The 24,893-nt window shown below is 41.5% G+C and overlaps 1 protein-coding gene across 2 annotated transcripts in view; it reads right to left on the bottom strand.

Moving 5' to 3' along the window:
* Nucleotides 1-1,378: 1,378 nt before the first annotated feature.
* slu7 (SLU7 homolog, splicing factor) overlaps nucleotides 1,379-24,893 on the bottom strand; it is a 50,514-nt gene continuing 26,999 nt past the window's right edge. Inside the window, exons 7-16 of one of the 2 annotated variants that reach the window (XM_055642955.1) lie at nucleotides 21,667-21,708; nucleotides 18,524-18,652; nucleotides 17,262-17,359; nucleotides 16,303-16,370; nucleotides 16,074-16,213; nucleotides 14,595-14,756; nucleotides 12,577-12,681; nucleotides 9,472-9,555; nucleotides 5,890-6,000; nucleotides 1,379-2,594 (exon numbers count right to left, since the gene is read on the bottom strand). In XM_055642955.1, the coding sequence (XP_055498930.1) occupies nucleotides 2,415-2,594; nucleotides 5,890-6,000; nucleotides 9,472-9,555; nucleotides 12,577-12,681; nucleotides 14,595-14,756; nucleotides 16,074-16,213; nucleotides 16,303-16,370; nucleotides 17,262-17,359; nucleotides 18,524-18,652; nucleotides 21,667-21,708 (1,119 nt within the window). In that variant the 3' untranslated portion in view covers nucleotides 1,379-2,414. Of the gene's footprint in view, nucleotides 2,595-5,889; nucleotides 6,001-9,471; nucleotides 9,556-12,576; nucleotides 12,682-14,594; nucleotides 14,757-16,073; nucleotides 16,214-16,302; nucleotides 16,371-17,261; nucleotides 17,360-18,523; nucleotides 18,653-21,666; nucleotides 21,712-24,893 lie in introns of both variants that reach the window. The other variant, XM_055642954.1, reaches the window with a different exon arrangement.

Below are 24,893 nucleotides of genomic sequence, written 5' to 3' on the forward strand. Positions count from 1 at the left end.
CAGGATCTGGATCTATTGGCCAGGTGGACAGAGGAATGGTTGATGGAATTTAATAGAGAAGTGTGAGGTATTGCATTTTGGGACGTCGAACAAGGGCAGGACCTACAACGTAAATGGCAGGCCTCTGGGTAGTGTTGTAGAGCAGAGTGATCTAGGTGTACAAGTGCATGGTTCCTTGAAGGTCGAGTTGCAGGTAGATAAGGTGGTCAAAAAGGCTTTTGGCACTTTGGTCCTCATCAGTTAGAGTATTGAGTATAGAAGTTGGGAGGTCATGTTGCACTTGTATAAGTTGGTGAGACCGCATTCAGAATATTGTGTTCAGTTCTGGGCACCATGTTATAGGATATTGTCAAGCTTGAAAGGATTCAGAAAAGATTTATGAGAATGTTGGCAGGGCTAGAGGGTGTGTAAGCTATAGGGCGAGGTTGAATAAGCTGGGTCTCTATTCCATGGCGCGTAGGAGGATAAGGGGAGATTGTATAGAGGGATACAAAATCATGAGAGGAATAGATCGGGTAGATGCACTGAGTATTTTACCCAGTGTAGGGGAACCGAGGACCAGAGGACACAGGTTCAAGGTGAAGGTGAAAAATTTAATAAGAATCCAAGGGGTCACTTTTGTAACAAGCTGCCAGAGGAGGGAGTTGAAGCTGGGTCTACCCCATTGTTTAAGAAAGTTGGACAGGTGCATGGATAGGACAGGTTTGGAGGGTTATGGACCAAGCGCAGGCAAGTGAGACTAGGGTAACTGGGGCATTGCTGGCCAGTGTGAGTGAGCTGGGCTGAAGGGCCTGTTTCTATACTGTATTCATCTATCTATGACTATGTGCTAACATATTCAGCATTCCTGTACAAATAGAAATACTTTATTGTCACATGTGACTAGGCAGTGAAATAATGTTTGAATACACAATGTATACAAATCCCAGTCACCTTCCCACTGAGTTATAAAGCACACCAGCTCCTTTTGTCGTCGCACCCCACCCCCACCCCACTGAGTCCTCCACGCTCTCATCGACCGCTGGTCGACCCACGAGGCATGGCTGCCGCTGCAAGGCTTCACCACCGCCTACGCCCTATCGTCGCGAGGCCTCACCACTTGATGCTCTATTTCACGCCTCCGTAGTGCCGACCCGGGCCACAGCCGCGAGCTCCACCAACCCGGAATCCGACCCGCTAGGCCCTGACCCGGTCTTCTACGCGGTGATCCAGGAGGCATAGAGGCTGCGGCGCCTCAATAAAGGCGTCCTGCCACATTCTTGGTCCACAGCCGCGGCCCATCAGGAACTAGTCTGTCTACCTATATGGAAGGCACAAGTTTGCTGGTTGTGCTGCCAGTGAACTCCAGCCAGAGACAAGCAGATTCTGCACACTGAACACTTGCCTGACCAGCCTATTGCAGAATGGGGAGCCCATCCACATCAATGGCAATTTTATTGCAGTGAGAAAGAATGGAAATAGGTTAGGAATAAGATAAATCGCAATCTTAAATCTTTGTTTTCTAAACAATAAAAAGCAAACAAGTTAGCAGTTTAAAAAATATATACAATCTCGCAACATACAATCTCAATGGACACTGTGTACTTAATTACGTCAAGATATCCAGTCAATACAATTAGTAAGATCATACTGTTAACCAGTTTCTTAGTTAACTGGGGATATTTGGACATCGGATGAAATGAGTGTACTGAAGGGTGGGGTAATGGTTGCATAGGCATAGAAACAAGAGGAACTATTTTGTCGCAACTGAAACATACAAGACCCCCTTTCAAATGTACAATTACCTACTTAGCAAGGCAGCTACTGAAGAATTATTGCCATTTTGGCTGATAGTTATTATTTCATTATGCAACCCTTTCTCCTTCTGGATTGCCTATTTATCTTGTTAATTATTATTAGTGACTTAATTGGCAATGGAAAAAACTGTTCGTGCAAACATCAATGTTCCAGTGATGCTGAAAAACTAATGAGCAGACCTTACAATTTAAATTCTGAACAATTTTGTACATCGTTTTTCAGCTGTGGTCTGAAATGAAGAAAGCAGATCCAATGCATTGTCAAGAACTTAAGATGATTCAATCATTAATCTTATTCCATACAAATGCTGGGTCATAATAAATTAGAAAAAAGCCTGTTATTTTGCAACAAGAAGGAATACAACACAAATTTGTACTCAGTTGGAATTTAAGCATTAAAAATAGAAATGGTGTAGGTAAGATAATATGAACATTGCACCAACAATAAATTGCATTCATTCTTTGTGGAAAATTATCTCTGCTATTTCATAGCGGAGAACATGTTAAAACAAGAAATTAATTGGGAGATTTTCACCTTAACAAAAAATACAAAATGTATTCAAAGTTTAGTTAAACAAATCAAGACATTGAAATAATTTGAGACTGAAAAACTATTTATTATTGCCCAAGGAAAGAAGCCATGGGATCTTCAGGCCTCTGGCGTTTCATTCTATATGCTTCCATTTCTTCTTCTGTGGGCTCTTTTGTTTCATACATGCTGTTGTACCCACGTTTACGTTCATCTATTTGCAACAGAAGTTCAACATGCTTCAAACGAGCCTCTTCAGCTACCAGGGCCTAAGCAAGGGAAAAAATGTAAAACGTTACACTACATCACTAATCCTGAAAGTTTAACATTTGACTCCTGAAAATAAGCACCAAAAACTGAAAACTGCAATCCCGGGTTGGTGTATAATGTGAATGTGAATGTAAATTGGATGTGCATTTTGGTTGAATATATATTGCTAGTTTTTTAATAAATGTTTCAATTTCCGTGATGCTCCCATATTCAGCAATAAACACCTTTATGGGGGATTTAAAGGTCAAACGGTTAAAAATATCCCAAACTCATTCATACGATCTAGAATTGAACAGAGGCATGTGATGACTGATCAGAAAGTAAAAATTTCAAAAGTTAAATTAAAAATATAGACAAAGATGCAATAATGATACTGTGATTTAAAGTTACACTATTTAAAAAGTAATGATTGTAAACTATTTTTGCATTGTTGACAAACCATACTGCCCAAATTTTGAGTGGAACAAAAAGGCATTTCATCTGCAATTTTCAGGAACTTTGGATACAAATATAAATGTGGATATTCCTTAATTCTCAAATATACTCCAACAATACACGAGAAAAATCCACATCAGGGTAACACCATACCGCAGTTTTTAATGGAGGCCCCTTGGTCAGCATGGACATGTTAGGGCAAAGAGACTATCTCCCCCCTCCCCCCCCCCCCCATCCCTCTACACCCCCTCTCTCCCCTCATGTCCCTCTCCCCATCTATCTGTTTCTCTGCCTCACTCTCGCTGCCCCTCGAGATAAGGCGCGGATGGGGTAAGAGGAGACCAATGAATAATATTAATATATCAAGGGGGGGGTGGTTAGTGTGTGCGCAAAACACCCCCCCCCCCCCCCCCCAAACGCGCGTTGAATGGACCTCCCCCCCGCTTCCCCTCTCCTCCCCCCCCGCCCCCCCCTTCCCCCCCCCCCTGCCCTGCCGCCCTCCCCCCCTCCCACTCCCTCCCTCTCCCCCCCCTCTCCCCCTGTGTATTGGGGGGGTGGTGGTTAGTGTGTGTGTGTGACGATGCTGGCCGCTCCCGCCCTTCCGCAACCTTGCTTTGAGGGGACGGGACCCAACGGGTCCCCCTTGGTCTAGTACACTATAAAATCCCACATCAGAGCAACACCATACTGCAGTTTTTAATGAAGGGACCTTGGCCGGCATGGACAAGTTGGGCCGAAGAGCCTATTTCTGGGTTGCATGACCCTAAATCTGGCACTTTTTAACATTACCAGAATTTCAGTAAAAAGGAGTGAATGAGCCTTGGGTAGTTTACATTTGAAAAAATTAATCGTCAACTAATGCAGCATTTTCAATAATTCTCTAGGGTATTTTAATTTCTTTCAGAAACACTAACATATTTAATAGATTTCATTTACAAATAGCTTGCAAATGCTGCTATATCTCAAAAGTATCCAGAACAATCAAGTGCTAATAGTTTTGACAGCCAGTAAGCCTGGGGACATGATCTGCTAGCATTTCCGTGGGTGGTGCTTGGTATTTATAGCCAGAAAGTTACATGGAATATGGGGACTTGCTGATCGTGTTGGAGGTGGATTTGTTTGGGAACTTGCCCACTGGAGCATCTGCTGCAGGTAGGTATAGTCCTAGTGCTGTCAAGGAATTCCTTTGCACTATTCATTAATAAAATATACCATTGCAATCAAATCCAAATTCAGCAAAACATTCTGCATTGATTTAAAACATCTGATGGCTAATCTGAAAATACAGCTGTACTTAATAACACTGGTAGATCATTGTTTATTTTTTTAAATATATACCATAAATATGCTTTCATATATTTTTGATATATATATTTATTTTAATATATTATTTTCTGTATACTATGGTGTTTACAAAGTACTATGTTCACATATCCTTTGTGCTGCTGCAAGTATGCATCTCATTGTGCCGTTTCATGACACATGACAGTAAAACACACTCAATTGATATTGTTTCACCTCACTGCCGCATACTGACAAGTGCTCTATCACTGTAAATCTGTAGATTCATTTTGAAAATTATGTCAGCACTAATAATTATTACCTGAAAATCTACTATATGAGAACATGGTTTGTCTCCAGATAGGAAATACTTCAGATTGATGTCAGGGGAGTGGGCAGGACAGATAGAATATAGTCGGAGACAGTAAGACTGGTGGGAGAACTGGGAAGGGGGAAGTTGATGGAGAGAGGGGGAAAGCAAGGGCTACTTGAATTTAGAGAGGTCAATGTTCATACCACTGGGGTGTAAGCTACCCAAGCGAAATATGAGGCGCTGTTTCTCCAATTTGTGCTGGGCTTCACTCTGACAATGGAGGCGGCTCAGGTCAGGAAGGTCAGATTGGAAATGGGAGGGGGAGTTAAAGTGCTGAGCAACCAGGAGATCAGGTAGGTTAGGGTGGACTGAGCAGAGGTGTTCAGCGAAACGATCGGCGAGCCTGCGCTTGGTCTCGCTAATGTACAGAAGTTGACACCTGGAACAGTGGATACAGTAGATGAAATTGTACGAGATACAAGTGAACCTCTGCCCCACCTGAATAGACTGTCGGGGTCCTTGGATGGTGACGAGGGGGGAGGTGGATGGTGACCTTGGAGGGGGTAGGGGAGGGGAGTTAAAGGCAGAGAGTGTTGCAGGGGAAAGTATCCCGTTGGGGCAAAAGTGTTGGAGGGTATGGTTCATTAAAAAATATTAGAAGTGTTAAAGATATTAAGGGAAGAGTGTGACCAGGGAAAGTCCCGCTGCAGAGGGTGTCTATCTTGGCCTGAAAACATCCTGGCAACATCCTCGTAAAAAGCACCCTTTCCAGCGACCTCCCAAATCCTCAATACTGACTGATTGATGTGCCAAAAGCCTTTTGGGAAAATGTGGCCATGTGCCTGCACTCCTAGTGGGATCTGTTTTGGCAGCCTTTAATAATGAGAAAGACTACAGCCAATAATGATCAGCCATCTCTTAAATATAGGATAGCACAGTGGTCGAGCTGCTGCCTTTTAGTGCCAGATTTGCAGGTTTGGCTACGGGTGATCTCTGTACAGAGTTTGCACGTTCTCCCTGTGACTGCGTGGGTTTTCCCTGGGTTCTCCAGTTTTTTCCCCATATTCGTGCAGGTTTGTAGTTCTTTAGCTTGTCCCTGGTGTGCAGGATGGAAATAGTGTATAGGTGATGGCTGGTCGGCGCGGACATGGGGCCGATGGGCCCTTTTCCAGGCTATCTCTAAACTAAACAGCAAAGCAGATACGAAAGGCTGAGTGGCCAATGTCTGGTTCTAATTGTAAATTTGTTAGTAATGTGTAACATACCTTATTCAGTTTTTCTTTCTTTTTTGCATCTTCCTCTTCACTTTCTGAGCCATGACTTTTCCTATGCTTCTTTTTCTTCTTCTTGTCAGCTTTAAGCTTTTCTTTATGTATCTGTAAACAACAAACATTCATTTTGCTGTTACAATTATATTTATTCATTTTCTAGGATGTGGGAATTACAGATGCCAGAACTGTATTTATTGTCCACCCCTAATTAGTACAAAGTATTTCGTAAGCTTGGGTGCTGGTCACTAAATTATTTTAACAACAGTGTTCCAGACCTCATACACCCATTCTTGCAACCCCAGCACTCCAGGTAGAAAAATAATCTATGGTTGGGAAGCCCTGGATCTCCCTGCCCTAATATTTTGACACAAATTTATTATTACAAGCCAGTTTATTAACTTGTCATAGACCAAAACGCTAGATGCTGCTGCACCTGCTGAGTTTTCTCCTGCATTTTTGTGTGCTAGATCAATAACTTAGGTAGACAAAAATGCTGAAGAAACGCAGCGGGTGAGGCAGCATTTATGGAGTGAAGGAAACAGGCGACGTTTCGGGTCGAGACCCTTCTTCAGACTGATGTGGGATAAAAAACTGCTGGAGAAACTCAGTGGGTGTGGCAGATCAATAACTTGGATCACTCCACAAGGCAATAATTGCTATCCATGCAACATTACACCTCGCATAAGACCATTAGACATAAAGCAGAATTAGGTCATTCGGCCCATCAAGTTTGCTCTGCCATTCGATTATGGCTGATCCATTTTTACTTCATAACCCTGTTCTTCTGCCTTCTCCCAGTAACCTTTGAAGCCCTTACAATTCTCCATCTGAGAGTTTCTTAAAGATCAGAACCAATACATTTCCATTACAAATGCTGCAATTCTACAACCTCTCAATGGAATTATATTGTTTTACTTGTTGACATATAATCCTTAGATCCATGTACTTCAATTATGAATTGGTAGTAATAACATTAGTTGTTCCAGTTTGTCTTTTCGTCAGTTCCTAGTCCACAGCAGCTGAACTTTATCAAAGTGATCCACTTTCCTCTTCAGGTGGAAATCACTGTATTGACCTTTAATCATTTGCTCAGCTTCATATTGGATATCAATTATCCATCCATATTAATATCATATGTATAGCCAAACAAGTTACATTCAAATAAATAAACACTCATTGCATTGGACAAAAGAATACCTATACAGAAATTATATCTGTACACTAAGATAATCATAATCCTGCTTTTCTGCAATAAAACTGTTTCTGATATGGCAGATAATTTCTTCACACCATTCTCACGTGGTGTGGTAGCAATATAACTGATGTGTACAGAAATCAATAATAAAATCTGCACTATTAAGAACGGCAATCTAGAACAGACACATTTTGCATTGGTCAAGATCTATCTCAGTATTATGGCGCCAAATGTATTTTCCAGACGTACACCTATACAAGCAGAAAAACAGGCTCTTCAGCCCAACTTGTCCATGTCAACCAAAATACTCCATCTACGCTAGATATTTAGAAACCCAATATACACCCATTTATCCACATTTGGCCCATAGTCCTCCAAATCTTTTCTATCCATGTACCTGCCTAAATGTCTTTTAAATTTTGTTATTGCACCAGCCTCAACCACTTTCTTAGGAAGCTCATTCCATATACCCACTACTCACTGTGTAAAAAGTTGCCCCTCAGGTTCTTATTATCTTTCCCCTTTCATCGTAAACATATTTCCTCTAGTTATTGATTCTTCTATTCTTGGAAAAAGATTATGTGGACTTATCTATTCCCCTCATATTTTATACAACCCTATAACATCACCCTTTAGCCTCCTGTGCTCAGGGAATAAAGTCCAAGCCTGCCCAACCTTTTCCTGTAGCTCAGATAGCAATATCCTCATACATCTACTCTGCACCATTTGCAGCTTAATGGCATCTTTCTTATAGCAGGGTGACCAAAACTGATACAATCCTCCCAATGCGGCCTCACCAGATCCTCCTCTGCCCTCCTCAGAGCCTGGGTCTGACGGCAGCCTTGGGTTTTCATCACCCTTTCACCCCACCGAGGTCGACCGCCAAGAGCGCAGGGGGACCATCAAGAGCAAGGTGGACCATTGAGAACGAGAAGGCAGACCAGTGCCACCGAGAACGAAAGGGGGACCCATTCTCTCCAGAGATGTTGTCAGATTCATTGAGTTACTCTTAGCACTGATTTGCTCAAGATTCCAGCATTTGCGTCTCTGTCTTATATAACTAGATTGACAAGCTTTATTCAGAAATTGATCCACCATGAACTAATTAGCATACGTCAGCTGATTAAATGCTAATTAGCTGATTTAGCGCAGGTATAGAATACTTGTCAACACATCTCAATGTCCATGGCCTCCTTATTTTCAAAGTCATCAAGAGAGGTTGCAGGCGATGGGCACCCAGTTCTCCCACTATCCCAATCTCCCATCCTCACACCCACCCTCCAAACCCCCCCCCCCCCCCCCCCCCCCGCCCGCTCTACTACAATCAATCTGAAGAAGGATTCCGACCCAAAGCAACAACTATCCATGTTCTGCAGAGATGCTGCCTGACCCACTGAGTTACTCCAACACTTTGTGTTCTACAACAGAAGTTGCAATCAAGCTTTCACAGATTTTCAAATCAGCAATTCAGGAACTGACATTTCTAAGTCATTGCTTAATTAAAAAGTTTCAAATGCTGTTAAAATGTTTATTATGTTTGGACAAAGGACGAAGGACAACGGACATTTATTGTCACGAACACCAATTGGTGTAGTGAAATTTGAGTTGCCATTGCAGCACACCAATAAAAATAAAACACAACATTAAAGAATTTAACATTAAACATAAAAACATCCCCCCACAATGGTTCCCGCTGTGAGTGAAGGCAGTAAAGTCCAGTCCTCTTCCTCTTGTTCACCCATGGTCGGGCCTATTGAGGCCTCCGCAGTCGCCGCGATGGTGGCCCGATGTTGCAGGCCCTCTCGCCGGTGATGGAGCGCCGGCGTCGGAAGAACACTCTCAGCGGCTTGGAGTGTCTGGAACGGCCTCTTCCTACCAGAGACCGCAGCTCCCGTAGTCCACAGGCCGCACCGGTCGGAGCTCCAACACTGGCGATCTTGGCAAGTGATCCCAGGCTTCGCGGTGTTTAAAAGTCAGCGCCGCGATGTTGGAGTCGGCGGTCACTGCACTCCGGAGTATACCACACGGCAACCCGGGTAAGGCATCGCCCGCTCTGCAATGGTGCTTCAGCGCTGCGCCACCGCCGAAGCTGAAATTCTGGCCAGTCCCGGCAGGAAACGCCACTCCAGTCTCGTTGGTAGGCCGCGAGGAGGAGGGCGAAGATACGACTCGGAGGGACCAGGTAGGGACTGAGAAAAAAGTTTCCCCCATCTCCCCCCCCACCCCCACATAAAAAGACTAGAAGACCTCAAAGACAAAAACACACTAACACACTAAAAATTAAAAAAAAGGTTGAAAAGACGAACAGCTGCCGGCAGGGCAGCCATACTCGACAGCACCCCCACTCGAAATGTACACATTGGAACACAAATGATACTTGCCTCAACTAAAGTTTTTGGTATACTCTCAAATGCCTCCTGGTTAGAATCTGGAATTTCAGGTAGATAACTGGAATCATCGTCTTCCTATAATGAGAAAATAAAGAACAGCACAATTTAGCATTGCGTTATTCCATTCAAAATATGTCTATTGTTAAAATGGATGTTGCTGGAACGACATAGCAGTCCATCAAAATTAAATAAATGTAAAATTAGATTGATACTTCATGCAAAGATTCTTTGATGCAAGTAGAAATAAAATGAAAGTTTTTAATTTAGGAGAATGCCAGTTTTGCTATTTCGGTATGCATTTTTGGATTTCTACCTTCACGCAGAAACTTCTTCAGTTTACTTCAGCTACTTGCTTTATCGTGTAATCATCCTTCACTCTAATCACACGTGGGTTATTCATTAAATACAGGCAATGCATCGTATAGGAAAGGGATGAGTTCCAGAAAACCATCCATATTCGCAATTTTCTGTAATGTAAACTCACATAACCTATGCACGTGTCAAGAAATGCACGCTGAAAATAAATAAAAATTGACAGATTCCGTGAGTGAATTTTTAGTAGTGATATGTTAACTCTGGAGGGCACATTCAGTCAATGCAAACCATTATAATATAGGGGCTATCAGTACAACTTCATTCCCAATAGCTTTGTTAAAGCAGAAGCATGCCCTCTGCTGGTTGATCCAGGTGCAGAAGTTTTTTCAATTCACTAATATGACGTGGGTGTCACTGGCATATCGATGATCTATTTATCGTCCTCTCCCTATTACCTTTTGATGCACCGTACCGATGCAGCCTCACGGTGCTATGGATCAGTGATAAACTGTCAAAGGTCAAGATGGTACATCAAAAGATAAAGTTGCAGGTTTGGAGGTTCCCGTGCATCAACTATCCTTCCGGAAGTAGAAGTCACTCGTTTAGTTTAGAGAGAGCGCAGAAACAGGCCCTTCTGTCCATCGAGTCCACGGCAACCAGCGATCCCCGCATATTAATATTACCCTACACACACTAGGGACTATTTACATTTATAGCAAGCCAATTAACCTACAGACCTCTACGTTTTTGGAATGTGGGAGGAAACCAGTTTTAGAAGCACTGTGAACAAAACCCAAACAAGTTTTTATAAATGGAGTGAGTGTTTGAAGTTGGTTCCAGTTAAGCCACCTGCTCTGACTTGCATGGTCTCAAGCTTTTGGTAGGAGCTGCACTCAATATATTACATCAAATTCTTGTGCCCTGCTAGCAGATTAGCCTAGGAAAATCAAGCACTCTCTCTGAGCTATTTGTGTAATCACATTACCTACTGGGCTAGATCAATTAAATTCCTGGGATGTTGATAATCCCAGTAAGATTGAACAGTAGGAATGCTATTGAAAGACAACGGGAGATTGTTAACTACTGTTCCAGAGATGGCCACTGACTAGTCAATATGGGATACAAATGTTAATTGTTAACCTGAATACTGTCTATGTTTTGCAGCATCTAGACAGCAATTATTTTATTGAGTTGCAGGTGCAGATGGGCATCTTTTAATCAGCAGCAAATTGCACTAAGAATGGCAGCTGAAAATGGTTGGGTTATGTCACTTCCACAAGAAATGCAAGTTCTGGGGTAATCGCTCTGCAAAAAAACAGGTGTGCCAGGACTGATTCCATGTAGTCACAACTGAAGAATAATTACAGGTATGTTTTCTTAGATTCTTTGTCTAGGGATCCTCGATGCTTAATCTTCAGTCAAATGACGATTCAAGAAGGATGGCACAATGGCACAGCGGTAGAGCTGCTGCCTTACAGCGCCAGAGACCCGGGTTCGATTCTGACTATGGTTGCTGTCTGTACAGAGTTTGTATGTTCTGCCAATGACCATGTGGATTTCCTGCGGGAGCTCTGGTTTCCTCCCACATCCTGAAGATGTACAAGTTTGTAGGTTAAATGGCTTCGGTAAAAAACATAAAATTGTCCCCATGTGCAGGATGATGCTGGTGTATAGTTGGGATCGTTGGTCGGAGCAGACTAAGTGGGCCAAAGAGCCTGTTTCCACGTTGTATCTATAAAGTCTAAAGAACAGTAACTTTCTCCTCGTCAGTCAATGTTAACCATTTTGTATGTCAGTAAGTAGATTATTGGCTAGCAAGTGGCTCAACATTGGACCGTTGAATGTACCATGAAACATTTTACTGATGACCAAAAATAGGCTGATAGTGAGTGTCATAGTGATAATTGTACGATTGGACGTGTCCTACATTTTTGGCAAATCTGGGAAATTTTGTGCTTCACTGGGTATATTTCAATAATGTATTCGAACAATTCAGTAATAGGGCAGTTTAATAAGAAACATTCTGTTACAAGACTTCATGGTTACAACCAGATTGTTGTTGGAGCTTTTGTTGTGATCAATGTGCTCAGCTATTTATTATCATGTAGGGTGTATCAAACAGCCTGCAAACAGGTTTCTGTCAAACCGAGGGCTTTAGTAGACTAAAGTGGCTGGCGATGACAACCTCAAAGAGATCAAACAGAATGGTTTCCTCGTCTTTACGACAGCATGAACACCACCAATCCTACCTACAAAATCTTAACTGGACCACGCAAATCAACTGCAGGTTGCAAGAATAATGCAAATATTGATTACGTTGTGATGTACGATCTTCTCGGGATCATCTGTCAGAGCTAACTGAAGTTGTATATGTACCTTGACAACTAATTCAGTTAAAAACACCTTCCAGGAGAGAATAATAGGTCTAATTGTGTTATTAAAACTGTTTCTCTTAACCAACATTGAACTGATTATAGTACATAAAAGATCGAGTGCATAACAGCAACATTATGTTCCAAGGTTTTTTGATATCCCCATTTTATTTAAAAAAAAATACTTTTCAGTGTCCCATGTCATTATTCCCCACCATCTGTTGGAAAACTTTTGGCTATGACTAATATTATAAATCAAAACTTGAATATTGTTGTTCAGTTTCAGTACAAGGTGGAGTAAATATCATACGATATTCATGAAAACACAAATAAAAGTACAAAACATTTTTGCTTCTTTGTCAGGCAGTTTATAACATAACATGCTGTCCTGAGGTACTGTAGTACTTACAGCAATCTGCTTCCCAGCTTCGCCAGTACAATAGGAAGTTTTCATAAATGCGTGGCAGCATTTGTATCCCCATTTCCCATCCTTCCAGTAGGATCCCCATACAGCCTGTAAATAGGGAGAAAAATATTACACGAAAATGAACATCCAATCAATACAATTTTAAAAATAATTTATTTTTGGACATATATACTTAGACAAGTAATTAGTGCTCGTGCAAAACATTAGAAATTTTCATTAGGATTGGCTCTTTTCTAAGCAGCATTTATGGTTTGGCTCAAAATTAAATAACCTTTCACCTCACGCATCAAATAGTAAGATTTTCAAGATATTTTATAGTAGATCTATTTGTAAAGATCAGTGATTCATCTCAATTGATGTCATTTCTGATTGTTGTGAAAAATGATGCAAAGAGATCCATGTCAACCAAATAGGACTGAACCAATGACAGATCAATTTTGGAATATCTATATTAAACTATGCTCATGGAAACATTTCAAGAGGTTTCACAGAGTAATGTACACTTTTGTAATGTACACTATACAGTTTTGTTCTATTTGCCACAAAGTCTGTGCCACTGTCCCTTTCACCTCTAACTACCATAAATGTCATTTTGAGTAATTTGCACATATTAGGTTTATTCTTCCTTTTCTTCTCAGGTATTTGCATGTTTATTTGATATCTCTAATGTGTAAAATATATTTTTCATTCTAGTTGATGATATTATTTATATCTCAAACCCTCCTGCTCACCCCACTCCACTACAAAATGACACTCCATGAATTAACAATAAAGGCTACTTTGACTTTGATTAACATTTACCATGGTTCAAGTCTGGATATCAGTTCAAGGATTGAAGTCTGGTATTAGTGCTTCCAAGAAACCACCCAAGAGTTAGAAAGTACATTGTCGTGAAACACCAACCTCTCTTATTGCACTTGATAAGAACATTACAAAGTTGTCACTTTTGCTTGGAGTTCAACTGATGGCAAGACATAGTTGTGGTCTGTTCGTGATACTATGGTGATGCGGGAGGTGGTGGTGAAACGGATGGAAAAGTGGGAAAAAGTAGAGAGAAGACTACTAGACATAATCTCGGGGATATCAAGTCATGGATTTGCTTCATCTTAAATGCAGTATTGAATCCAGAAGTGTTACTGCACCAATCTAATTGGATGAAACATCAATTTCGTCTGTTCTACACGATACTAGTTTATCTTGGCATCATGTTTAGCACAGACATTGTGGCCGAAGGGACTGGTTCTGTGCTGTATGTTTCTATGTTCTAGTGCAAAAGAATCACAGAAACAGTTTGGAACAGAGGAGTTCATTCAGTTCACTGATCGTTCCAGATCTCTGTAGAGCAATGGTCAGTTCTATTCCCTGTAATCCATCAAATTATTTTCCATTATGTGCCTTTCTATTTCTCTCTTCTAAGCACAATTGATTTTATCTCCACTATTCTTGACATTGAGTTCAAAAGTCTTAACCAAATCCCATCACATTCCACTTTCATTTTTAGTCCATCATTTTATTCCCTGATATTATTCAATGAACAAGGGCACTCACTCAACATTAATACCTCCACCAACTATTGAAAACAACTTGTCTGGACAGTTATCGCATTAATGTTTATTGAACCTTGACGTATTTAAGTCAGCTTTACCAATAAAATACACTCAAAATTACCTTAATTCGCCATGTTATTTTTTCATATTGATTGTAAAGTTGTCTTAATTATTATATTATTTATTAAGTGCAGAATTCATAGGAATATGTTTCTAGCAAACAGAAGACAAACAACACGGCAAGGGTTGATGATATGAGGAAAATGGTCCAATATGGAGAGGAAAAATCAGAAAATTGGGAGTAGGAGGAGCAGAGGGCTGCTGGATGCTTTGTTTAAAAGAAAAATCATTAAGTCATCTGATCAAAAAATGAAATTCTGACCATAAAAGATTATCAAACACTTTTAAAAATCAAAGTAAAAGCAGTTCTAACATCAAGCCTCAATTACTTACTATGTGGTTACTGATCAGGACATCCTCCTCATATTTGGACTTTATAACTGCTTTCTCTTGACCCTTTAAGACAGCGCCATGCCTTGAATATTCCACGTAATCCTCCGTCTGAGCTAGCAGCAACTCCCGTGGCGGGACATTCAGGTGCTCCTGGCCTCCATACTGTAATGACAGGATGAGAAGTGTTTACAATTTAAAAACAGTTTCTAAATTACTACAAGGGAGATGATCCCCATGCAGTTTATAAAAATTGATCAGATCACCATGTAGTTATTTCCATGGTATTCACAATCCTTTAAACAAAATAAACTGCAGGATGAACATGTTTACCAAATTCCGAACCTACCTTCTTGGAGAAAAACAATGGGTTTGGGCCAGAGCTTTGAGATGCAGCGTGGAAACAGGTCCGTCGGGCATACCAAGTCCAGGCCAACCATCAATTACCCGTACACTAGTTCTACGCAAGATAACCTTCACATACTGCATACTAGGGGCAATTTATACATGTCTTTGGAATGTGGGAGGAAACCCACAGTCACAGGGAGAACGTACAAACTCTGTACAGACAGCACCCGTAGTCAGGATCTGGTCCGAGTCTCTGGGAGGCAGCAGCTCTATAGTTGCACCACTGTGCCATTCATTGAAACAATGATTATTTTAGCATAATTTGCTTTATATTTGATTTTGTACAAAATCCATAGAAAAGGACAAAGAACATTGTATTCTGATTGTATTTATAGTATTAATTTAATACCACAACTATAGCAGTCACACACACTACCAGACTACAAGATTAACATCTACATTCATATTCAATCATTACCCTCATTGTCTCAAGAGACGCCGGAAAAAGAAACCCATTTCAAGCAACATCAGGCTGATAATCAAATGAAAGTTCTTCAGATTTGGCACTTCACTGAAATTTACAGTAAAATTGGAAAAATAAATGTTGCGCAGCTTAGATGTTGAAGATACAACTTCAGCAAAGCAATATACAGTGAACTCTCATTATAACAGACCATACGGTGGAGAATGATGTCCGTTATTGCCGATTGTCCGTTATAACCAAGTAAGGTATTATCATGTGTATGAAGGAACTGCAGATGCTGGTTTAAAGCAAAGATCGACACCAAATGCCGGGGTCCTTGGGCAGAGTTGAGGTGGGAGGTATAGGCTCAGGTGTTGCATCTCCTGCTGTTGCAGGGGAAAGTTCCTGGGGAGAGGGCGGTTTTGGTGTGAAGGGACGAGTTGACCAGGGAGTTGAGGGAATGGTCTCTGTAGAAAGGGGTGGAGATGGGAAGATGTGGCTCGTGGTGGGATTCCGTTGTGGGTGAAGAAAGGCTGGCAGAAGGCCTCCGAAGCTTGAGCTCCAAGCTGCCTGGGAGGCGCTGCAAGTTGGGGATCCGTCCGCAAAAATCGATTTCTGTTATAAAGGGGTCCGTTCAAACAATGGGTTTACTGTAATCCATTTTATTTTACCTTCTCCAATATGCTTCCTTTCTGTTGTTTCTCAAATTCTTCTTTCTTAACTTTGAAGGACTGATGAAGGACTTCAAGCTTCGTAGGGTCAGCTTGGAGATGAACCTCTGAACCTTTCTCATAAGCCTCCCAAGCAAACACTGTTAGGAAACAAAACACAGTTTTGGCAACTTACAAAATGAAATAAAAAATCATGAAATATTTCAAATCCAAGCATTAGATGACTTACATTGTGTCTGTGCCATTCTGACTGTGTCGCCAGTGTAACGCACAAAGTTATCTCCTGCATAGCCAACTCTAGAATAAAAAGATGCAAGAGAATAATAATGGATAATGTCCTAGCAACATGGTATTATGCGCAATAAAATATTTGCACAATATGAAGCACATACCAAAACTTACACGTCCCCTTAAATATTTTTGAGGTGTAATCGCTGTTGCATTGAAAATAAATAAGTTATTCATCGCTACTATCTTTGTTTAAAATCTAAATTGGTCTAAAGACACTGTCAAATTTCCTCCATTGCCAGTCAGGATCCCTCTTCAGACTGATTTTAGTGGAGCGGAGGGGGAAGAAAGCTGGAAGAAACATGGGGATTAAGTCTGGCATTATGTCTTAATATCTAGCACAGAATCTAAAGAATCTATTTTCTTGCGTTACTTCCGTGAATATTTTGGGATGAAGATCATCATACATTGGGAATTCATCAGTTTATAATGCTTTCAGTCTTCCCAAAACCATTTCCGCCACAAATACTTATTTCATTTTGTGCCTCTCTGTCACTACACCATGTTCCCCAACTTTTCTGGGAAGTTATTTATATTATTCTGTGTGAAGACAGAACCATAACATGAAACTGGTCTGCCATTTCTTTGTTGCCCATTATAAATCGTACATTTTCGGTTTACAAGGGACATACATTTGCATTCACAAATCTTTTTCTTTTCACATCTCCACAGAAGCATTTACTGTGAGGTTTCATGCTCTCTGCAAACTTCTCTCAAACTCTATTTTTCCTCTCCTGATCAATCCTGCTGTCCTCTTTGTTTGAAACTGCTCCCTGGTAGTTGTTACCTCGGCACGATACATTGTATCAGGTCCAGCTAAAAAGAATTAACGTAGATAGAAATATCTCCTGATTCAGCTGTGGTAATTATTCAAATAGATATTCATCACGAATAGCTTACTCATCTGTATTTCTCCCGGTGTTGGAATAAGGATTCTCCCTCATGGCTCTCGTTTTCGGATCATAGTATGCTGAATTTGGATCCAGGTTTCTCAGGTACTAAGATACAGAAATTTAAAAAAAAAATGACAAGTGGAGAAACAATTAAATTTAAATTAACTATTCTTATTTTGTACTGCAAAATTGAAACATACTGTATAAAGAATCACTTTATTTATATATCTTTTGCAGAAGTTTTTTCTGGCACTACAACCCACCAAATTTCAGCATTGATGGAATAAATATAATTTTCTTAAGGTGTCCCAATTCCTCATTCAAGACTGCTATTTTTGTGTGGTGCTGGTCAATCAAGGTCTCATGTTCAACTGACCTGGAATAGTTTAGATCACTGGTCTCGCTTCGAGTGGCAATAATTTGTTGATTGGTAAGTGTCTCTCAATTCTGGAGATGGAGATGAAAATATAAAAGGAAAAACCCATCCTTCGGATTCCAAAGTGTAAACATGGAGTGCCAGATGAAACTCTATTGGTTTTGTCTGATTGCAACATGTATGGAAGGTTTTGAAGCTACTTATAAGGCAATAACCACTTGATCAACAGTATCGGACTGGAGAGATGCTGATATAGGTTACCCTGGGCTAACATTTCTAGTACTCAAAATATGAAATGTGCTGTTTAGCACATGGTGACAATTTTCTTTACAGAACAGAAAATGTAAAGAATTTAAAAAATCTTAAGATGTAATGCAGCAATTTTATTTTCAATTACATAGTAATGAAGTCAAAGAAATTTGAAATTACCAATGGCTTTTAAGAATTGGTTGGAATGATTAGGAGGGTCTTTACTTTAAATAATTCAATACTTTAAAATACTACTGGGATACAAATACAATTTTGGACAACTTGTGTATCGACTGAAGGCAAGTTGGAAAGAAATCTGTTGCTTAAGCCAGAAGACACATTGCAAGTCAGGTTGCTATGCAAGCCTACATTTGTTTTACAAGTGGGCCAAATAAAACAAACAGGTGGAAATTTATGAAAACAGTTCTAGGCTGGTGCATTATCAAATTAATAAGATAGTAAAAAGATCTCAACCCCATGCAAAGTGAACATCAAATTTATCGTGAAGTAATGAAAAGGCCTATGTCTGTACCCTGGAAGCATAAACAAGTTGCAGCCATTTCATTTGAGGCCTCAGTAACTGTAAGTGGTACCATTCAGTAAAGTTTAGCTGAAACCTAAACATAAGTGCTGTGTATTCATACTTTTGCAATGTCCTCTCGAATGCGGAGATTTCTAACTGTAATTCTTCTTTTGGAGTCGAAGTTCTGTCCAGGCATATCAACATCATCAGCATACTTATCTTCATCCTCATCTTCACTATTGTCCTTATCCTGAAATAACAACAATTACAAAGTTCAATGATATGCAAGACAACAATCAAAAACAACAAATTTCAGCAAAGTCACCCATATTATCAATATCATAAAATGTTGTTTATGTTAGAAATGTCCTTGACAAATTTTCTCTATCATTGGTATTATGGATCATACATGAAAAATGTGACTTTGAATAAGTATATTGATTAATTTGGCAATTAAGTATAAAATTGTTCCCCTTTGTTTTTATCTAACTGGTATTACAGGTGCACAACCTTTTATCCGAAGTTCCAAATAACGAGCTCCGAATAGCGGACATTTTTTCGGTCCTTGAAGACGTTCACCGAGGGCGGCCTGCAGAGGTGACAGCGGAACCTCCGGTCAGTCCTCGAAGAAAGGGGAACTAAATCCCCATTCATAAAAGAGAAGGTGAGGGTATATTGAGCGGGAGGGTTAATAATTGACAATCTGCTGCTGCCTGCCCGCTGAGTTAAAAAGTTCCCACGGTAGACTCACGATACACAGTGTATCGTGAGTCTTGCGTGGGAACTTTTTTAAGTCAGCGGGCAGGCAGCAGCAGATTGTCGCTCCCTTCAGTTTCACCCCACCTACACCCCTCTGCTTCCCAGCCATGTGTGTGACCCCTTCCCTCCCCTCTCCAGCTCCCCGCCCATTGCACCGGCGCGGGGGCTTTGCACTGTCTTCACGTCGGCGATGCCAGCAGGTCAGTGCCAGTCACCAGAGACGTCAGGACCAATGGGACACCGACCCCCAGGCCTACTGCAAGCGCGGAGATCCCAGAGACCCACAGCCAGCAGCAGCCCAGCCCCGTTCCAACTCCAGAGGAACACGCTCCCCATAGGGACAGAAGCTGATGGTGTGCAAGGTACGTCTTGGTCTTGGGGTTGCGGATGAGGGGGCGCAGCTCGGGCTGTGACGTCTCCGGCCACCCCCCTGTACAGGAGCTGAGACTGGGAACTGTGGGGTTGTTTGCAGTTGCAGAGGGAGGGGGCAAGGGCGGTACAGTTCCCAGTCTCAGCTCCAGTCCAGGGGGGTGGCCGGTGACGTCAGGACCAACGGGACACCAACTGCAAGCACAGAGATCCCAGAGACTCACAGCCAGCAGCAACTCTAGCCCAGCCCCGCTCCAACTCCAGAGGAACCCGGGTTGCGGATGAGGGGGCGCAGCTCGGGCTGTGGGCGAACTGCCACTTGTCGCTGTAGCGGCGCATCGTAGGGAGCGGGTTCCTGTTGGTCCTGACGTCTCCGGCCACCCCCCTGGACAGGAGTTGAGAGACGTTAGGACCACCAGAAGCCGCTCCCCGATGGGCCGCTACGGCGACGTGGCAGTTCGCCCACAGCCCGAGCTGCGCCCCCTCATCGGGACACCGACCCCCAGGCCCACTGCAAGCATGGAGATCCCAGATCAGCAACTCCAGCCCAGCCCCGCTCCAACTCCAGAGGAACACGCAGAAGCTGATGGTGTGCAAGGTACGTCTTGTTCTTGGGGTGGCGCAGCTCGGGCTGTGGGCGAACTGCCACTTGTCGCCGTAGCCGCCCATCGGGGAGCGGATTCCTCTGGAGTTGGAGGGACAGGGAGACACAGCGGCTTTTGAGAATGGTGGGCAATCACTTCCAAAGTTCTGCCCACACAGTCAGTACACCTCTCCTACACTTGTCTCCCGCACTAAGATCATCTCGCAGAGAATGATCCCATCCTAACCCTCCCTATTCTGCAAGAAAAAACTACATTGAAGACTCAAACTCGCGATCAAGTAACTGCCGGGATCTAGGCGCAAACTCACGATCTTGCGGATATGAGCCGGCACTCTACCACTGAGCCAGCCGTTAAAATCTACGCTAAAAATCTTCCATTCCAAAAGCCGAAAAATTCTGAATTACGAAAAGTGTCTGGTCCCAAGGCTTTCGGATAAAAGGTTGTGCACCTGTATTATATGTATATTATTCTCAAATCATTGCAAAAAAAGCAAAATACTGACATTCAGCGTAGATAATTTCAAATCTGAGCCTATAGAAGTAGGAATGCTTTAATGAGTTGTCTGCAGGAGGGACGCAGCTTATTCTCCTGATAGAAAGCGAATGGCATGTTGGCTTTCATAGCAAGAGGATTTGAGTATAGGAGCAGGGAGGTTCTACTGCAGTTGTATAGGGTCTTGGTGAGACCACACCTGGAGTATTGCGTGCAGTTTTGGTCTCCAAATCTGAGGAAGGACATTATTGCCATAGAGGGAGTGCAGAGACGGGTCACCAGACTGATTCCTGGGATGTCAGGACTGTCTTATGAAGAAAGACTGGATAGACTTGGTTTATACTCTCTAGAATTTAGGAGATTGAGAGGGGATCTTATAGAAACTTAGAAAATTCTTAAGGGGTTGGACAGGCTAGATGCAGGAAGATTGTTCCCGATGTTGGGGAAGTCCAGGACAAGGGGTCACAGCTTAAGGATTTAAGGGGGAAATCCTTTAAAACCGAGATGAGGAGAACTTTTTTTCACACAGAGAGTGGTGAATCTCTGGAACTCTCTGCCACAGAGGGTAGTTGAGGCCAGTTCATTGGCTATATTTAAGAGGGAGTTAGATGTGGCCCTTGTGGCCAAGGGGATCAGAGGGTATCGAGAGAAGGCAGGTACGGGATACTGAGTTGGATGATCAGCCATGATCATATTAAATGGCGGTGCAGGCTCGAAGGGCCGAATGGCCTACTCCTGCACCTAATTTCTATGTTTCTATATCCAATGACTCAGGGAATACTAAGTGAGGACCGCATTGGGGCATAACTGATCCATTTCTTAGTTCTCCATAGCGTGAAAGCACCCGTTAGAAAAATGAACACCACCGCCTTGCCCCTGTGAAACAAGACTAAAACACAAATCAAGAATGGATAGTAAAGAAGGTGTGAAAATTGAAACTGTATCCAACATTAACTCCAAACAGAAACACTTCACAGATATCCTTGAAATGGATGTGAAAGATTTATATGGGAATTTTTCATTTAATTAAAATACATACTCCTGAATTATGGTCTTCTCCCCACTGCGATCTTGAAGAATTCTGCTGTAATAAAAATAGAGATCAACTACATAGCACAATTACACTGAAAAGCACAACAGTAAATAGAGATGTATAAACATACTATGGGGCAATTTTATATTAACAGTAGTAAATTTCTTGTTTATTCCATGGGCAATACAAACTACATATACCGCTTGTTGAAATGTTGCTATGGTCATTAATGTTTTTTAAACTAAAAAATGCTTTCCAGTTGGTCACACAGGCACTTTGTCAGTAGTGACATTTCACATGGTGTACATACCATGTGAAATCATACTGAATCGAAGAGCCGTCGAAAACCAACACCACTGCGTCGCTAATGTTTTGAACAATTTAATAATAAATAATAATAATAATACATACACCAAGCAAACAATAAAAGCTCAGTTTTGATGAAAGATCATTGACCAGCTGCATTTTTCACTTCATCAATGCTGTGCGGCTTACTGAGTATATTTTTTGTGAAAGTATATTTATTTAGAAATATTTATTCGAAATAAATGCTTAACTGCCATAGTTAAAAGTGTCAAGTACTTCCAGCATCTGTAGTTCTATATTTGGCCTCCTTTGGGATTTGTGTTCCGAATTAATAACAATCATTGAAAAGGTTTCAGGGTGCATATGATCCTATGCACTTGTATGTGTTACGTAGGCGAAAAAACTTACAACCAGTGGAAGCCCAATTATACAATTAAAAAGCAAATAACGAGGAAGATGACAAATAGATGGCTCATCATCAAAGAATAATGGGATTAATTAACTAAAAATAAGCCACTTCATTTCTTCACTTTTTCTAATACTGAATATTACTACACAAGTTTTGCTTTTAGTTGTTTGAAGTTTCATGAAAAAGGGCTGGAGCCTGATTACAAAATAATTACGTGCAGATACACATGTTTGAAGGAAGCCAAGGCAGTGGAAGTAATTAATGAGCATTACATTCTACTAAGCACTAAGACAGTAGTCAGAGGCTAATTATTTCTTCGGAGTCAAAAGTTCCCTCTTACGTGCAGTTAATAAATGATTGCTGAGCAAGTTCGAAAGTTGGTTCACTTTAAGAATATTAAAAGTAAATTCAAGCTCTGAAACAAGTCTGGAACAGTTAGAAACATTAAAAAAATTCCCGTCAAGTCCTGGCACAGGATCTCTCGCCACCTGAAATGCCAACCATTCCCTTGTATCACAGATGCTGGCTTGACCCACTGAATTCTTTCAGCAGTTTGTTTTGCTGATCTAGTAATTCCTCTTTATTTTTATAATCACCTTATGAAGGAATAAGAAGAATATGATACAGAGAATATGTTGTAAATACTCAGCATGTCAAGCCCCGCCTATGGGGAGAGAAACATAGTAGATGTTTCAGTAGGGGGACCCTTTGTCAGAACATAAAAAAGGATACAAAATAAGCTTGTAAAGCTGCAGGGAGGGGACTGAGCAGTGGGGGGGTGTCTCAGCGAGTAAAACCAGGGCAATGAGGGTAAGAACCGAGACAAAAGAACGAGGGAGTTGTGAAATAGAGTAGGAGAACAGGACCAACAGGTCAAGGTGGGTGTGTCCCACTCTCAGACTGGAAAACAAAGCAAAATGGGGAAGAGATAGCGGAATTAATATTATAAATGGATGACTGGCATGGACCAAGAAATCAAATGATCCAAAGTTGTGGAATTCAATAGCGAATCCAGAATGCTGCAATCTGCTTTGACAGAAAACGTTAACTGTGTAGTGCCTCACTAAAACACTACAGGAGGCCACTGATAGGTCTGAGGGGGATTGCGATGGGGAATTCAAGTAGCAGGAAACAGATAGCTCCAGGTTACCCTTGCAAACTGAACTCAATCGTTGCACAGAGCAACAACCAAATATGCCTTTAGATTCTCCAAACTACAGGAGACCACGTTGTGAACACTGACCATAGTACACCAGATTGGAAGAAGAGCAAGTGATTGACTGCTTTATTGGAAAGACTGCCTGTGCCCCTAAACAGTGGGAAAGGAAGAGATGAAAGGACCTGGGAGGCACGAAGGGAACGGTCCCTGCGAAGTGCTGAGAGGGGAAGATTGCTGGTTGCTAATAAATTAATTATTAAGATATATACACTTCATATACATATATGTTATGACAGCAACAGGGCAATTTGTACAAAGTGGATGACTGAAAAATCTAATAACTTTCCGAGTGCCATGTCTTTAATATTATCTTTAACTCAACCTTAACTTGAGTATAGAAGTTGTGAGGTAATGTTGCAGTTATACAAGACATTGGTGCGGCCACATTTAGAGTACAGTGTTTAGTTTTGGACACCATGTTACAGGAAAGCTATTGCCAAGCTGGAAATGGCACAGAGATGTTGCCAGGACGATGGCCTGAGCTATAGGGAGCGGTTGAACAAGCTGGGACTATATTCCTTGGAGCGTAGGAGGAGGAGGAGGGGTGATCTTTTGGAGGTGTAGAAACATTCAAACATGCAACATGAAGTTCCCATAATTATTGTATTCTTCTTGTTACATACATCTTTAATGCACTGATTTATATGACACCGTTCATTATCACACCCTTTTTTCAGGCCAAAATATGATCTTGATGGTGTTTTCTACCCCTTGCCTTTTCTTATCTCCACCCAAACCAAACTATGATTCTCCATCTCAACTGCCTTTAATATCAGGGCACCCCTTACTCCTTTTCTACTCTCTGCCTACCTTTGCTGCAAGTTCAATCCCCCAAAATATTTAATTCCCAACTTTGGTCTCTTTTCTACATTTCTGCAATAGATTTTAAATTGTTCCTATTTGTGCCTCTAATCTTCATACAAAGACTCTGATCTTCATACAAAGACTGCAATTAGAGTATTATATAGTTCTGGTCACCACACTACAGGAGAGAATGTGGAGGAGATTAACCAGGATATTGCTTGGAATGGAGATTGGATATGCTGGATTTATTTGCAGTGGAATTCAGGACACTGGGTAGTGCCTTATAGAATTCAAGGTAAGAGGAAATCTAGCTTAGTTTAGTTTAGAGACACAGCGTGGACACTTTCCTTTCTAAATTTTCCCTCACCAAAACCACAGCCCTAGTTTTACGATCCCCTAAAATATTGGTCCCAGCTCGATGGAAGCAAAGCCTATCCCAATTCAATAGTCCCTTTTCCTGACATTGGTATCAGCTCTATGAATGAAAAACACATT

Source organism: Leucoraja erinacea, chromosome 11 (genome assembly GCF_028641065.1).
Source record: "Leucoraja erinacea ecotype New England chromosome 11, Leri_hhj_1, whole genome shotgun sequence".
Taxonomy (NCBI): domain Eukaryota; kingdom Metazoa; phylum Chordata; class Chondrichthyes; order Rajiformes; family Rajidae; genus Leucoraja; species Leucoraja erinaceus.